Genomic DNA, 16,967 nt, shown 5'->3' with positions numbered 1-16,967 from the left:
TACAGTATTCCCCAACCCTCTCCTTTATCCACTACAGAATTCCCCAACCCTCTCCTTTATCTACAACAGTGTTCCCAACCCTCTCCTTTATCTAATACAGTGTTCCCCAACCCTCTCCTTTATCTACTACAGTATTCCCCAACCCTCTCCTTTATCCACTACAGAATTCCCCAACCCTCTCCTTTATCTACTACAGTGTTCCCCAACCCTCTCCTTTATCTACTACAGTGTTCCCAACCCTCTCCTTTATCTACTACAGTATTCCCCAACCCTCTCCTTTATCTACTACAGTGTCCCCAACCCTCTCCTTTATCTACTACAGTGTTCCCCAACCCTCTCCTTTATCTACTACAGTGTTCCCCAACCCTCTCCTTTATCTACTACAGTGTCCCCCAACCCTCAATTTATCTACTACAGTGTCCCCCAACCCTCTTCTTTATCTACTACAGTATTCCCCAACCCTCTCCTTTATCTACTACAGTATTCCCCAACCCTCTCCTTTATCTACGACAGTATTCCCCAACCCTCTCCTTTATCTACGACAGTATTCCCCAACCCTCTCTTTTATCTACTACAGTATTCCCCAACCCCCTCCTTTATCTACGACAGTATTCCCCAACCCTCTCCTTTATCTACTACAGTATTCCCCAACCCCCTCCTTTATCTACTACAGTATTCCCCAACCCTCTCCTTTATCTACTACAGTGATCCCCAACCGTCTCCTTTATCTACTACAGTATTCCCCAACCCTCTCCTTTATCTACTACAGTATTCCCCAACCCTCTCCTTTATCTACGACAGTATTCCCCAACCCTCTCCTTTATGTACTACAGTATTCCCCAACCCTCTCCTTTATCTACGACAGTATTCCCCAACCCTCTCCTTTATCTACGACAGTATTCCCCAACCCTCTCTTTATCTACTACAGTGTTCCCCAACCCTCTCCTTTATCTACTACAGTATTCCCCAAACCTCTCCTTTATCTACTACAGTATTCCCCAACCCTCTCCTTTATCTACTACAGTGTTTCTCAACCCTCTCCTTTATCTACTACAGTGATCCCCAACCCTCTCCTTTATCTACTACAGTGTTCCCCAACCCTCTTCTTTATCTACTACAGTGTCCCCAACCCTCTCCTTTATCTACTACAGTGTCCCCAACCCTCTCCTTTATCTAATACAGTGTTCCCCAACCCTCTCCTTCATCTACTACAGTATTCCCCAACCCTCTCCTTTATCTACTACTAGTGTTCCCAACCCTCTCCTTTATCTACTACAGTGTCCCCCAACCCTCTCCTTTATCTACTCCAGTGTCCCCCAACCCTCTTCTTTATCTACTACAGTGTTCCCAACCCTCTCATTTATCTACTACAGTGTCCCCCAACCCTCTCCTTTATCTACTACAGTGTCCCCAACCTCTCCTTTATCTACTAGTGTCCCCCAACGCTCTCCTTTATCTACCACAATGTTCCCAACTCTCTCCTTTATCTACTACAGTGTCCCCCAACCCTCTTCTTTATCTACTAGTGTCCCCCAACGCTCTCCTTTATCTACTACAATGTTCCCAACTCTCTCCTTTATCTACTACAGTGTCCCCCAACCCTCTCCTTTATCTACTACAGTGATCCCCAACCCTCTCCTTTATCTACTACAGTGTTCCCCAACCCTCTCCTTTATCTACTACAGTATTCTCCAACCCTCTCCTTTATCTACTACAGTGTTCCCCAACCCTCTCCTTTATCTACTACAGTGTCCCCCAACCCTCTCCTTTATCTACTACAGTGATCCCCAACCGTCTCCTTTATCTACTACAGTGTTCCCAACTCTCTCCTTTATCTACTACAGTGTCCCCCAACCCTCTCCTTTATCTACTACAGTGTCCCCCAACCCTCTCCTTTATCTACTAGTGTCCCCCAACCCTCTCCTTTATCTACTAGTTTTCCCAACCCTCTCCTTTATCTAATACAGTGTTCCCCAACCCTCTCCTTTATCTACTACAGTGTTCTCCAACCCTCTTCTTTATCTACTAGTGTCCCCAACCCTCTCCTTTATCTACTACAGTATTCCCCAACCCTCTCCTTTATCCACTACAGTATTCCCCAACCCTCTCCTTTATCTACTACAGTGTTCCCCAACCCTCTCCTTTATCTACTAAAGTGTCCCCCAACCCTCTCTTTTATCTACTACAGTGTCCCCCAACCCTCTCCTTTATCCACTACAGTATTCCCCAACCCTCTCCTTTATCTACTACAGTGTCCCCCAACCCTCTCCTTTATCCACTACAGTATTCCCCAACCCTCTCCTTTATCTACTACAGTATTCCCCAACCCTCTCCTTTATCTACTACAGTGTCCCCCAACCCTCTCCTTTATCTACTACAGTGTCCCCAACCCTCTCCTTTATCTACTACAGTATTCCCCAACCCTCTCCTTTATCTACTACAGTGTCCCCAACCCTCTCCTTTATCTACTACAGTATTCCCCAACCCTCTCCTTTATCTACTACAGTGTCCCCAACACTCTCCTTTATCTACTACAGTGTCCCCCAACCATCTTCTTTATCCACTACAGTGTTCCCCAACCCTCTCCTTTATCTACTACAGTGTTCCCCAACCCTCTCCTTTATCTACTACAGTATTCCCCAACCCTCTCCTTTATCCACTACAGTGTTCCCCAACCCTCTCCTTTATCTACTACAGTGTTCCCCAACCCTCTCCTTTATCTACTACAGTGTTCCCCAACCCTCTCCTTTATCTACTACAGTGTTCCCCAACCCTCTCCTTTATCCACTACAGTGTTCCCCAACCCTCTCCTTTATCTACTACAGTGTTCCCCAACCCTCTCCTTTATCTACTACAGTGTTCCCCAACCCTCTCCTTTATCTACTACAGTATTCCCCAACCCTCTCCTTTATCTACTACAGTGTCCCCCAACCCCCTCCTTTATCCACTACAGTGTCCCCAACCCTCTCCTTTATCTACTACAGTGTTCCCCAACCCTCTCCTTTATCTACTACAGTGTTCCCCAACCCTCTCCTTTATCTACTACAGTATTCCCCAACCCTCTCCTTTATCTACTACAGTGTCCCCCAACCCCCTCCTTTATCCACTACAGTGTCCCCAACCCTCTCCTTTATCTACTACAGTGTTCCCCAACCCTCTCCTTTATCTACTACAGTATTCCCCAACCCTCTCCTTTATCTACTACAGTGTCCCCCAACCCCCTCCTTTATCCACTACAGTGTCCCCAACCCTCTCCTTTATCTACTACAGTATCCCCCAACCCTCTCCTTTATCTACTACAGTGTTCCCCAACCCTCTCCTACCTAGGGAACCTTCAGACAGTCCACATTGTTGTTCTAGTACTGCAGTGCCACACTCAGTTAAACTAATCAACTGTTCTTAATAGTACATCCTACATTTTGGTAGACTCAGTTCTTTTGATTTTAAACCCCTTTCAAAAAGTGCTCAGAGCTAGGCCAACTTTGTCACACTGCTAACTTTTTCTAATTCTTCCACATGGTCCTGGATAAGTTTAAATTGGGTGGGGTGTCTGGGTATCTCCCAGCAGAGGGTAGAGAGACACAGATTTACAACATAATATCACAAGGACCCCATAATGTTTTGACACTCAACAGCCTCGGGGACAGCTGGTGCGCCCCAAATGGTACCCTACTGTTTCATATATAGTGCACTTCCTTTGACTTTAAGTTTATTTTACAATGTGTTTATTTTGTTCGTTTTTTCTTCTGTTCACAGTGTGGTCCCAGCTGAGACAGTGTGTCCTGATTGTGTGACTTCAGCCACCCAGACAAGATGGCCTTTCTGAACAGAGTGGAACGGGGTGACCTGGCCAAACATGACCTCAGGGTGAGGAGTGTGGGAGGAGGAAAAGGAGAGGAAATGAAGGTGAAGAAGGAGAGGATAGAGAGGAAAGGTGGAAGTGTGTGGAAAGCATAGAGCCAATGAGTTATAGAACTGGATAGGGACCAACAATAGTCCACATATTCACACTTGTAATCAAACACTTGACAGGAGAATACCAGTATAATACATACAGCTTTACTACGTTTAACTTACGACATGCAACATATAATAAACCCTCCATTGTGAATGGGCTTCCTAATAAAAATCAATTTTCCTCTCTTCTATTCTCTCTGAATGACTTGTACTGGGTTTGACCAGGCCACAGATAGCAACAGAGATGTATTTATCTTGGTGATTTTAATATAAATTGTAAGGATCACAATAATTCTAATAGAACAAAATTGATGAGATATGCCAAGAACTGTGGTTTGAAACAAATGGTTAATGATACTACTAGATCATCAATTAAGTTGGGTCATCGTTCAGACACATGCATTGATCTGATTTTCTGTAATATACCATTGCAATGCTTAAAAGCCAGATCAATAACAGTGGGCTGGACAGACCATAATATTGTGACCATAACCATGAACACCAAGGTTCCAAAGAAACCCCCTAGGATTGTGGTCAAAATACATTTTAAAACATTTAATCATGAGCTATTTCTAAATGATTTGGCTGCTGTACCCTGGGAGCTGATTTATCTAGAGGATGATTTAAATCATGCTACAGAATGTTTTATTGATTTTCTCACTGAGGTAATGGACCATCATGCCCCTATAAGAAAGAGTATAGTTGGTGCCCATCCATCTCCATGGATTGATGATGAACTGGGTGAGGCTTTTTCTCAAAGAAATATGGCAAAAGTCAAAATTAGAAATTGATTAACAGAATTATAGAACATTACGTAATTATGCAGTTAAATTGAATCGAAAGAAAATAAAGTTATTTTACAACAATGCTTTTATCGATTGTAAAAATGATTCTTAAAAGGTATGGAACACAGTTAAGGGCTTACTTGGTACATCTATCTCATCATGCCCATCTAGTGTGGAGGTTGACGGGAGAATAATAACAAAACCAGTTGATATTGCCAATCATTTTGCAGATTTTTTTACAAAGAAAATTAAATTACTGAGCAATAATGTAAACATACATTCTTCCAAACAAGCTATTGTCCAATGGATTGATGATCATATTATGAGCAACAAGATCTGCTCTTTTAGTCTGCAAACGGTGTCAGTGGAGGAGGTGTTAAACCTATTGAAGTCATTACCTGATGGTAAATCTACAGGTTATGGTCTTATGGACAATTTTTTGCTTCGCTGTGCTGCTCCCCAGATTGCAGTTCTACTGAGATACATATTTAATTGGTCACTGGAAAAGGGGATGTTTGCAAATGTATGGAAGCATGCGAAACTGCAAAGAACCCATTACTCCTGCCAATAGTCGACCAATTAGTCTACTCCCTACACTCAGTAAGATATTGGAGGGTATTGTGAGTAGACAAATGTGGGAGTACATGGAAAAGAATGATCTGATTACAGCCAATCAGCATGCTTATCGCAAAAACCATTCCACTACCACTGCATTGGTTGACATGACTGACCAGTGGCTCAATGCTATGGATAATGGCAAGTTTGTGGGTGTACTATTTTTACATTTCAGTGCAGCATTTGATTTAGTGGATCATGAAATAATCTTGACAAAATTAATGCATTATGGTTTTAAGGAGGTAGCATTGAATTGGGTACAGTCATATCTAACTGACAGGAAACAGTCCACCTATATCAATGGTTCATTTTCTTCCCCTCATGAGTTAAACTGTGGAATACCGCAGGGCAGCTGCCTTGGGCCACTTCTTTATTTAATATATACCAACGACCTTCCCTATACCTTAGTTGAAACTCAAGCTACTATATTTGCAGATGATACTACAATTTATGCAGAAAGACAATCGGTTCAACAGGTACAGCAAGCTTTACAAGGAGATTTGGAGAATATCAGGGAGTGGGTTTGCCAAAACAAACTTGTTTTAAACACCAAGAAAACCAAAGTTATGTTGGTCTGTTCAACTAGGAAAAGGCCAAAACAGCATGGGATACAATTAAGTATGGGGGGAGTACAAATTGAAGAAGTGGCAGAAACCAAACTATTGGGAGTGCAGCTAGACAACTGCTTATCATGGTCGTCTCAAATAACTAATCTATGTAAAAAATAAAAAATATTAAAACAGCATGCATAATCAGAAGGATAGCTAAATATTTACCAGGAAAAATTCTTCAGCAAATAACACAAGCATTAATTGAGAGTCAGGTGAACTACTGTTCTGTGGTCTGGGGAAATGCATCATCAAGTGAAGTCAGGAGGCTGCAGAATGCACAGAACAAAGCAGCAAGGATTGTTTTTCCCATGCTTAAGGTGGAGATATGGTTCTTCTGTTGCAGTCATGCGCAGTGTTCTTGGTTGGTCATGAATCGACAAGATAATTGAAAAAAACATGCTTATTTTATTTCATAATATACATAATTTAAAACGGCCAAGTTCTATTCACAACGGTATTCAGTTGGTAAGAGACAGACATTCCGTAAATACTAGGAATAGATTGTCCACCATCTATGCGTTATCCAGACAGAAAAGAGAAATAGGCAAAATAACATTTCGATTTAGAGCAATAAAGAAATGGAATAAATTAACTGAGCAAACTAGAAACCTGTCAATATATAAATGTAAACATTATTTTAAGACTATTTAAATATAATACATAGAAATGTTGGGGGCTATAGTAGATGAAGAATCACTATTTTTAGATTGAGTATTTATTGGGTCATTATGTTAGTATATTATGTATGTTTGTAATAGTGTGTTGTATGTGAAACTGTGTTCGTATTATAAATTGTATTTTAATGTTTAAGGACTCTTGGAAGATTAGTCCAAATGGGGACAAAATTTTATCCAAATCAAATCAAAAATCAAAATCAAATCTCTACCAGCTACTTTATACACTTGTTTTCTTCCCTTTATTTAACCAGGAAAGTCATTGAGAACACACACAGTGTCTCCTGTGCTGCTGGTTCTGGTCAGAGTGGTGCAGGGTTCAGCAGGCAGCACTGGCTCTGTGCTCCAGGTCCTCTCTCCATGTCTATGAGCAGCAGAGGGGTGTGTGTGTGGTGTTCTATCATCTTCACTCCTGGGAAACTCTGCATGATCAACACAGCAGCAACAGCATAGAATGGAAAGGCCCATTGGTTAGTTTATGATGTATTGGCATTTATTGTCATGAATCATTCCCTGGAGGCAGCTCGGCAGAGTAGTCACACTGCTATCCCAAATGCCTAACCCTAACCTTAAATTAAGACCCCCAAAAATAAAACATGTATCATAACATTCTATGATAGAGCCAATTTTGACTTTGCAGCTACCCTATCTAGAGGAAAATACTCTGTTCTGCCTCCAAGACAAGATTCATGACAATAAACGGCAACCTGCGATGTGTTAAAGATCCAATACAGCGTTTTATCTCCATATCAAATCATTTCTGGGTAACAATTTAAGTACCTTACTGTGATTGTTTTCAATTAAAATGGTCAAAAGAAACAAAAATAGCTTCTTATCAAAGAGAAATTCACATACATTTTTTTTCTGTTTCATGATCACAACCTAAAAATGACAGGCATATTTTAAAGGTCCAGTATAATAAGTACAACTTCACTACATTTAACTTACGACATGCAACTTCACACACACACACACACACACACGCACACGCACACATACGCACACAGTGTCTCCTGTGCTGCTGGTTATGGTCAGAGTGGTGCAGGGTGCAGCAGGCAGCACTGGCTCTGTGCTCCAGTTCCATTCTCCATGTCTATGAGCAGCAGAGGGGTGTTTGTGTGGTGTTCTATAATCTCCTCCACTCCTGAAAAACTCTGCAGCAGCAGCACAGCAGCAACACAGATTTGAAAGAGCCATTGGTTAGTTTATGATGTGTTAGCGGGTTGGCATTTATTGTCATGAACTCTGCAGAGTGGTCAAAGCCTCAGTCATAAAATCAGAATTTAACCACCTAATGCCTAACCCTAACTTTAAATTAAGACCAAAAAGCACATTTTTGTTTTCATACATTTTTATGATATAGACAAATTTGACTTTGCAGCTGGCCCGTCTAGCGGGAATCGCTCAGTTCTGCCTCCAAGGCAAGATTCATGACAATAAACGTCAACCTGTGATATGTTAGAAAATCCAATGCAGCCGTTTCTCTCTCAATATCAACATTTCTGGGTAACAGTGAAGTACCTTACTGTGATTGTTTTCAATTAAAATGGTTGAAAGAAACCAAAAATTGCTTCTTTAGCAAAGAGCAATTTCTCAAGAAAGAATTTAGCTTGGACTGTCTGGGAGTGGTCTGAGTGTGGAGGGGAAAACTAAAAGCTATCTTTTATTGGCAAAGAGGTTTTGAACTATTTTTTTATTGGTCTATTAACTAATTTACTGCCTGGTGGTCACCAAGCAAGCCAAAACTCCCGCAAAAAAACATCCCACAAAAACCTCAGGTGGCCTTTTCAAACAGGTCATACACGAAAATGGCATAATTTTCACAATTTCAACATTGAAATATATATAAAACACAGGAAAATCGTATTTTTTTCCTGAGTCCCAGATCTGTTTGTAAACTGTAAGCTAATTTAGATAAAAGTGCCTGCTAGCTAGTTGACCAATGTTTTTAATTGCATTTGCATGCTAAGCTGAAATTCTGTGGCCTGGCTGGTCTAGTGGTAATGGCGCCGGCACATAGTGTGGGCAAAGGTTTTAATCCCTTTGACACAACCTCTATCTTTCCCCACTGTCATCCCCTCACCATCTGTTCAATAAAATCATGGGAAAAAGTCAAATTCTTGTTTGTGAGTGAATCCTGACAGAGCAGAGAGGAGGCTGTTTGTTTACCTCGCTACCCATGAGGCCGGTGCCCAGGTGGTATGTGTTGCCATGGTGACGTATCTGGATGTTGTAGACCTTGCCTTGGTTCAGCACCATGAGGGTGTAAGGCTGCTCAGAAGACCCCTTGGAACTGTCCCTCACCAGAAACGCTCCATCCTGAAACACACACAGCTACGTTGATACACACACTGTGTGTGTGTGAATGCTTGTGTGTTATTGAAGCCTACGAGGGTTTGGGGATTCCTGACCTTGTTAACCCATCTGAGAGATGCTTCAGCCTGGCCTCTGGTCACCAGTCCTCCATACCACTCAGGATCAATGCCCTGCACACAGCAGGGAACAGCAACAGACCAACAGTGTTAGAATGCAAAGAAATAAAGAGAAAACCCATTGTGTCTAGATCCACATGGTGGTTGGGCAGGAACAACTAGCAGGCTGCTCAAAAACAAGAGTAAAACAGCACTCTAGACCGCACACACCGGTTTCCTCTTGTGTGAGTTTTTACACTTGTTTTTGAGTGCTGTTATTAAGTTCTTAGGCACGGTACCTACGGGGTGTTTCTGCATGGTTGTGTTTGGTAGGTTTTGTGTGTGGACCCTAAGAGCGTTTCGCTACACTCGCAATAACATCTGCTAACCATGTGTATGTGACCAATAAAATGTGATTGGATTTGAAGAGAAGTGTGGTCATGACCCTAGTGTTTGTATTCTGCAACAGTGCCATCTGGTGGTCAGTGACACTAACTACATACACTTGATCATTCTCATTAAAACGTAGGAGTTTTCCGCAAATCTTTATTACATGTATAATATTGTATGTTGATATGTAAATAACGTTTGAAAAGTGGTATGGCTGGTATGGATTGCATAAATGCTCTGCTGGTATAAAACTACTGGTGTTTGATTGATCTGCTCACCTTCCCTGTGCCTGGCATTGTGTTGGGGACCATTAAAGGAGGTGGGTAAGAAGGATCAGGAGGTTTACTGGAGCTGGATCTGTTGGTAGAGAAGATATGCTAGTACAACATGTTAGGGGAATTGGCTCCATCTTCATCTCAATAGTCCAAAGTGAATTATTCTCTTCGAATTCTCACTCTGAATTTACTGAAGGAACATGTACCGGTAAAAACTACATTATTTTAATTGTTTTCATCAAGACTGTCTTTCAATAGAAAAACCAAGTTGGGGAAGAAGCACCTTCAGACTGTTGAGTTACAGCCAAGGGGTTAATGGGAATGGAGAGGTCTGGGTTAGGCTACCTATAGTCTGGTGGCTTTGGGCCCTTTAGTTGAGGTGGCTTCATTATGACGGGCTGGGGAGAGCTGAATGGACTGCCCTCTCCTGGACACCGTGGGTAGTCACCAAACAGACAAGAAAAACAGAAGTTAGGCAAAACATTGCATTCTCAACCTACTAGTCAACAGTACTGTTCGTACCGCAGCTTACCTTTCTTTGTCTTTGCAAGGCAACTTTAGTATATAGCATAAGGGGTTCTCAACACATTGACAATGACTTTCTAATTGCCCCTTGGGGATTAATATTTCATTGAATTGAAAAGACTTGACCTGAATAAACAGACTAGGAGGCTAAATCAACAGGACAACAGACAGTTGGCATAGTTACTTGTAGGAGTTGTTTTGGTGTTTATGTGATGATCTTGTTTCTTGGTGGGAGCGGGATGTCCAGGCTTCTTGCTTCGGTCGACCAGGGGGACAGAAGGGCCTGTTGGGGATGGGGGAGGAAGATGTGTCTCAAACGAACCACTAATAAGCATTCAAAGAAGTGATCTGGTGATGTTGCATTAATTGAACTAAGGAAAAAACATTGAATTAGATTAGGCCAAGACAGCTCTAGTCATTTTAATTCTATGGTTTACCTACCTTAGTTGAATGCCACCTCATAGAATGCATTGATTGTCCCAGTAGGTAGGAGTGTCGGCTAAATGACTCAAATGTCATCTGTCCTGATTTTCTGTCCTCATCTTACATCTGTGAGCTTAATCTACCTCTAAACCAGGGTTTCCCAAACTCGGTCCTGGGCCCCCCGGGTACACGTTTTGGTTTTTGCCCTAGCACTACACAGCTGATTCAAATAACTAACTCATCATCAAGCTTTGATTATTTGAGCAGCGGTGTAGTGCTAGGGCAAAAACCAAACCGTTCCTTATTTTCCATGGTGCTGATCACAACAGAATAGTCCTGCTCTTTACAATATCAACACAAGCAGCTAAGAGACAGACCGTATGATCTCTGATAACATGGTCAGAGTGACTTACATTTGCCTGCAGCTTTGAATGGCCTCTGAGGGGAGGGGTCTAGTCTGGATGTGGGAGGTCTGGCCAGCTAGAGGGAGCGAGAGAAAGAGAGTGAGGGGAAGATAGAGTGACAGAGAGCAGGCAAGAGTTGGAAACTTAATTAACAATGATTGATCTCAGAAAGAGAGGAGGATGGTAACATGAAAGAAAGAGCAGATGAAAAGGTTAAAGGTCAGTGGTATGAAAAGATGGGGGCTGTAAAGAAGACAGGATGAGAAGAGGAGAAAAATAGGGATTGTGTAATGAAGACTATGATGAAGAAGACACTCACTGTGTTATGGCTGGTGGCCAGGGCTTGAGGACCAGGGCGCTGGTGTGGTCTCGGAGTCCTTCCATTAGGAAGAGTTACTGACGGACCTCCACGCACAGAATCTACACACACACACACACACACACGCACACACACACACACACACACACACACACACACACACACACACACACACACACACACACACACACACACACACACACACACACACACACACACACACAGCCGAGCTATAGTACCTACAGTATGTATTTCCTAAAGACAGTCAGTAATGGTTAATTGTACATCTTCTGTACCTATATAGTCACTGTTCCCTAGGGGCTTGGGGAGATTGAGGAGGCGGGGGATCTCCTCTGTAGCTGAGGGAGGAGGCTCATAGTCACCATCACTCTCCTCTTCCTCCTCTCCCTCTGCAGGCAGGCGGTCAGACAAGGCACAGATATAACTGTCGTCCTCGTCAGGGTTCTCATAGTCGTTATCACTCATATCCTGACAGACCAGGAGAGGAGAGGAAATGTGGCGAGGGGAGCGGAGGGGAGGAGAGAGGAGGGGAGGAGAGGTGGGTAATTACAGGTTGTTGATTAGTGATATGGTTTTGGACAATGGTCTTCTGTTGATGATGTTAAGCTACATTTCTACATTGTGTGGATGGATGTGTGGCTTGGTAGCAATGTCATGTCAAAGTGAGAGTGTTTCACAGAACACGACACACTCACAAACGTTTCTGAATCCCAGGCTTCATCTTCCTCTTGTACAAAATCTACAGAGAGAAAACCAATCATACAATGAAGAGAGGGTGGGAGACGTTTCTCCTGAGATATAGTAGCTGTGGGTCTGGAGCCGTGGTACTGTACAGTTCTGTTTACCTTGTTGATGGCTCTTAGGTTCCCTTGATCTGGTGAAGACATGAGGAACATGGCTGTGAAGTGTTTCTCTACTGTCCTGTCATACAGCAGAGATGAGTTCTCATGGTGGAAATGTATGCTAGGCTAGTAGATTAGCATTTCTTACCTCTGACTGAACCCCCTCTCCTCTTCACTCCTGTTGATCTCTCTACAGATCTTAGTGATGACTCTAGAGAATTTATTAAAATCATTGAGTAACACAATGTTATCAAATTCAGTACTTTTTCTCGCCCATCTCAGCCCCCGCTTTCTTGTTTCCTCTCTCTCTCTCTCGCCCTCTCTCTCTGGCACACTGGCACACACACACAGGCACACCATCATGCTGTCTTGCTCTTTCTCTCTCTCTCTCTCTCTCTCTCTCTCTCTCTCTCTCTCTCTCTCTCTCTCTCTCTCTCTCTCTCTCTGTCTCTCTCTCTCTCTCTCTCTCTCTCTCTCTCTCTCTCTCTCTCTCTCTCTCTCTCTCTCTCACACACACACAGGCACACAGGCACACCATCATGCTGTCTTGCTCTCTCCCTCTCTCTCTCTCTCTCTCTCTCTCTCTCTCTCTCTCTCTCTCTCTCTCTCTCTCTCTCTCTCTCTCACACACACACACAGGCACACCATCATGCTGTCTTTCTCTCTCTCTCTCTCTCTCTCTCTCTCTCTCTCTCTCTCTCTCTCTCTCTCTCTCTCTCTCTCACACTCTCTCGTGCTGTCTTGCTCTCTCTCTCTCTCTCTGCCTTTTCATTAGAAGATTCAACAGGTTATTTCCAGCTACACGTCCTCCAGCATCACATAGACCACATATGGTAACCACATCACAGTTATTAAAAGTCACTGACATATACAGCACTACAACAGCCACACACACACCCATGTCCAAACCAACTGTATTTGAATGTGGGTTTCCATTTCCACTCTCTGTAACAGCCAGATTAAATGGTCCCAGTAAAAGATTTTCAAGGAGGTTTGTGTGTGGTAGAGGAGACCAGAGTTGCTTCACAAGGGTTACTTTATCTGATTATGAAATTAAATAGTTTTGACTTTAGACTTACGGAATATGAATGGTGGGAAACTTCTGAAGGTCGCCATCTTTCATCTTCTGTAACGGTACAGTGACAGCATAGATCATTAAATAAAATGAAGGAACCATCTTAGTTGTATCACAGTATACATGAGCAGCTGCACACACCCCCACACACACACAGACACACACACACACACACACACACACATGCTCAATAACAATAAACCCCTCACACAAATTAACACCCACACAACCCCTCACACACACACACACACACACACACACACACACACACACACACACACACACACACACACACACACACACACACACACACACACACACACACACACACACACACACACACACACATGCTCACACAAATTAACACCCACACAACCCCTCACACACACACACACACACACACACACACACACACACACACACACACACACACACACACACACACACACACACACACACAGACACACACACACACACACACACACACACACACACACACACACACACACACACACACACACACACACACATGCTCAATAACAACAAACCCCCTCACACAAATTAACACCCACACAACCCCTCACACACACACACACACACACACACACACACACACACACACAGACACACACACACACACACACACACACACACACACACACACACACACACACACACACACACACACACACACACACACACGCACACGCACACACACACTTACCAGAAAGCGTGCTCCGTTCATGCTGGTCTTCATCACCACTTTGTCACAGCTGGACAGCCTCAGCTGAGAACGTCACAACACACCAGAGATGTCACACACCAGGACAGAGGTCACGCTCACTTTCTTAATGCATGCAATTAAGAAAGTGAGCGTTATGGTCCATGCATTATAATGAATGGACCAGGAGGACCTGGTCCTAGATCAGCAGTCCTACTGATTTGAGGTTAGAGCTTTGGGCCAGTAACCGAAAGGTTGCTGGATTGAATCCCCGAGTTGACAAGGTAAAATTCTGTCGTTCTGCCCCTGAGAAGGCAGTTAACCCATTGTTCCCCGGTAGGCCGTCATTGTAAATAAGAATATGTTCTTATCTGACTTGCCTAGTTAAATAAAATTAATAAATACAATACTCTGAGAGGCATCATAGGCCCTGATCTGTTTCATATCAGCTGCTGGCATTCATATGGGCAATTCAGTACTAAATCAAAATCACAAGAAAGATGAGAATTGAATGCTGATGAATCAATGATGTTAAGAGCTGCATTATCTACAGAAGAACACGGGTCATGAAGTGTCCACGCTCACCCTCTTCATATAGTCGGCTAGACTACGTGCGTTCCACCCCATCACCTCTGACCTGGAGGGAACACTCTCAAAACTCATCGTCTTCTTCTGTCCAAAGCTTTCCAAAGTTTTGTCTTAGTAAGCCTTGAGTCCAAGGCTCTTCTTCTAGATCCAAGGCTCTTCTTCTAGATCCAAGGCTCTTCTGTTGGTAAAGTCCAAGGCTCTTGTCTTAGTAGGTCCAATGTTTTTGTCTTAGTATGGTCCACGGTTTTTAGTAAAGTCCAAGGCTTTTCTCAATTGTGAGTAAGGTCCAGGGCTTTGGCTCTCCTCCTAGACAATTCACACAAGGGAATCAGATCCACACTCCAGGAAACCTCAGTGAATGTAGACAGGAGTTAACAGTAAGTCTCCTCTCGTTAGTCTCGTGATGGGCCTTAGCTGCTACACCATGCTCATCCTTTTAGCCAATAATGTGGAGAGATAAATACTTAGCATTAGTTTACTGGCGATGGCTCTGTTTCTACAGGCCTCCCTGGTGTCTCTGTAACTGTGAGGAGACAGTGTGGACTTAAGTTTGTCACCCACTGCCTTTCCTGTCACAAGCAGTCAAAAGAGGAAGTCTTGTAGGCCACAGAGGATGTAAAGAAGAGAAGAAAGAGTTTTGTCCCAAATGGCCCACTATCAGCCCTGGACCAAAGTAGTTTCCTATATAGCAAATAGGGTGCCATTTGGAACGCAACCCTAGAGCTAGCCTGCTTCACTGTGTAGGCCTGTAGACAGGCCATCTCTATACTTAGCCACTCAACATCAGCTTCTAAATGTATCACTACCCATGTGACTTTAAATGTTATATCAATATGCCTTAAACCAGGCCTGTACTAAGGTCATTGTATTTGACACTGATCTGGTCCTTTATCGTATGGTCCTCTCTCTCTGCATCAGACCGGCTGCTATGTGTAGATCTAACATGAGATCTAATATGTGTTTTCAAACAGACACCTAGCTACAGTTGCTAGTCTCACTCTCATTGGACCCTCCTCTTGTAAGATTGTTTAGGACAGAAAGACAGTTTGCGCCTCCTTTACTGTATAGTAGGTTGAGTTTAATATCTGCCCAGCAACAGTTATTATTAGATGATATGTGATTGTGTCCTGAGTCTACGGGTGCGTTTAGACAGGCAGATGTCTGATTCAGGCTGCTGCCTGTTATTCAGCCTGTTTGATTTGATTTGACATGCCTGTATTTGAAGCCCAAACACACACAAATAGAATGACAATTGTATGCAGCTCTAAACCTCACAGGATGTTCTTCACACTCCAATATGGTGGCCAAACGGTCCACTTGGATCATGGCATTTCAATTGGAATATCTATTTTACTGTATTTCTATGAACAGGATCCAGGCCTGCAGACTGTTGTGATGGCACAGATAGCCAGCCCACCATCCAACCCACTACTGAATCTGGTATCTCACACCAAGGTGAGAGAGGAGGGTAGAGGGGAGGTGGTGGGGAGAGAGGAGCGTAGAGGGGAGGTGGTGGGGAGAGAGGAGGGTAGAGGGGAGGTGGTGGGGAGAGAGGAGGGTAGAGGGGAGGTGGTGGGGAGAGAGGAGGGTAGAGGGGAGGTGGTGGGGAGAGAGGAGGGTAGAGGGGAGGTGGTGGGGAGAGAGGAGGGTAGAGGGGAGGTGGTGGGGATAGAGGAGGGAAGGCTGATCAGGGCTGTCTGGGTATGAAGACAGACATACCCCTGGGGGGTCCTAACAAAGCCTGCCCTCCAGCCTCCAGTCTCCATCATATTGAGAGACATTCCTTCATACAGAGGTTGCAGCTGAATGCCACACATTACCTGTACCGTGAACTGCATTCAACCAGGGCCTGGCTCTGGCTAAAAATAGTGCACTGTATAGGAAATAAGGTGTGTGAAACCTAAGTAAGTTGAAAACAACAGATAGCATCTAGAGAACAGTGTTCCAGTGTGTTGGTTGGTTGAGCCCCAGGGCCTCTAGAGAACAGTGTTCCAGTGTGTTGGTTGGTTGAGCCCCAGGGCCTCTAGAGAACAGTGTTCCAGTGTGTTGGTTGAGCCCCAGGGCCTCTAGAGAACAGTGTTCTAGTGTGTTGGTTGGTTGAGCCCCAATGCCTCTAGAGAACAGTGTTCCAGTTTGTTGATTGGTTGAGCCCCAGGGCCTCTAGAGAACAGTGTTCCAGTGTGTTGGTTGGTTGAGCCCCAGGGCCTCTAGAGAACAGTGTTCCAGTGTGTTGGTTGGTTGAGCCCCAGGGCCTCTAGAGAACAGTGTTCCAGTGTGTTGGTTGGTTGAGCCCCAATGCCTCTAGAGAACAGTGTTCCAGTGTGTTGGTTG

The 16,967-nt window shown here is 43.7% G+C and overlaps 1 protein-coding gene across 1 annotated transcript; it reads right to left on the bottom strand.

Annotated features, from left to right (window-relative positions):
* Positions 1-8,713: 8,713 nt before the first annotated feature.
* On the bottom strand, positions 8,714-15,063 carry LOC120062142 (lymphocyte cytosolic protein 2-like). Its single transcript, XM_039011949.1, has 14 exons — positions 14,634-15,063; positions 14,052-14,114; positions 13,332-13,378; positions 12,401-12,463; positions 12,256-12,331; positions 11,686-11,878; positions 11,390-11,490; positions 11,080-11,146; positions 10,428-10,526; positions 10,064-10,145; positions 9,722-9,800; positions 9,054-9,128; positions 8,812-8,961; positions 8,714-8,728 (listed from the first exon to the last, which is right to left on the bottom strand). The coding sequence occupies exons 1-14, from the start codon at positions 14,709-14,711 to the stop codon at positions 8,714-8,716; spliced, it is 1,188 nt and encodes a 395-aa protein (XP_038867877.1). The 5' UTR covers positions 14,712-15,063.
* Between the last annotated feature and the right edge of the window lie 1,904 nt (positions 15,064-16,967).

This window comes from Salvelinus namaycush, chromosome 17 (genome assembly GCF_016432855.1).
Source record: "Salvelinus namaycush isolate Seneca chromosome 17, SaNama_1.0, whole genome shotgun sequence".
In the NCBI taxonomy this organism is placed as follows: Eukaryota; Metazoa; Chordata; class Actinopteri; order Salmoniformes; family Salmonidae; genus Salvelinus; species Salvelinus namaycush.
This window is presented reverse-complemented; position numbering and strand designations above follow the sequence as displayed.

Coding starts and splice junctions, on each gene's coding strand:
- LOC120062142 (XM_039011949.1), bottom strand. CDS start 14,711: ATGAGTTTTGAGAGTGTTCCCTCCAGGTCAGAGGTGATGGGGTGGAAC. Junction 11,491..11,685: donor AGGGAACAGTGACTATATAG/GTACAGAAGATG, acceptor GTGTGTGTGTAG/ATTCTGTGCGTGGAGGTCCG. Junction 10,527..11,079: donor ATTCAAAGCTGCAGGCAAAT/GTAAGTCACTCT, acceptor CATCCCCAACAG/GCCCTTCTGTCCCCCTGGTC.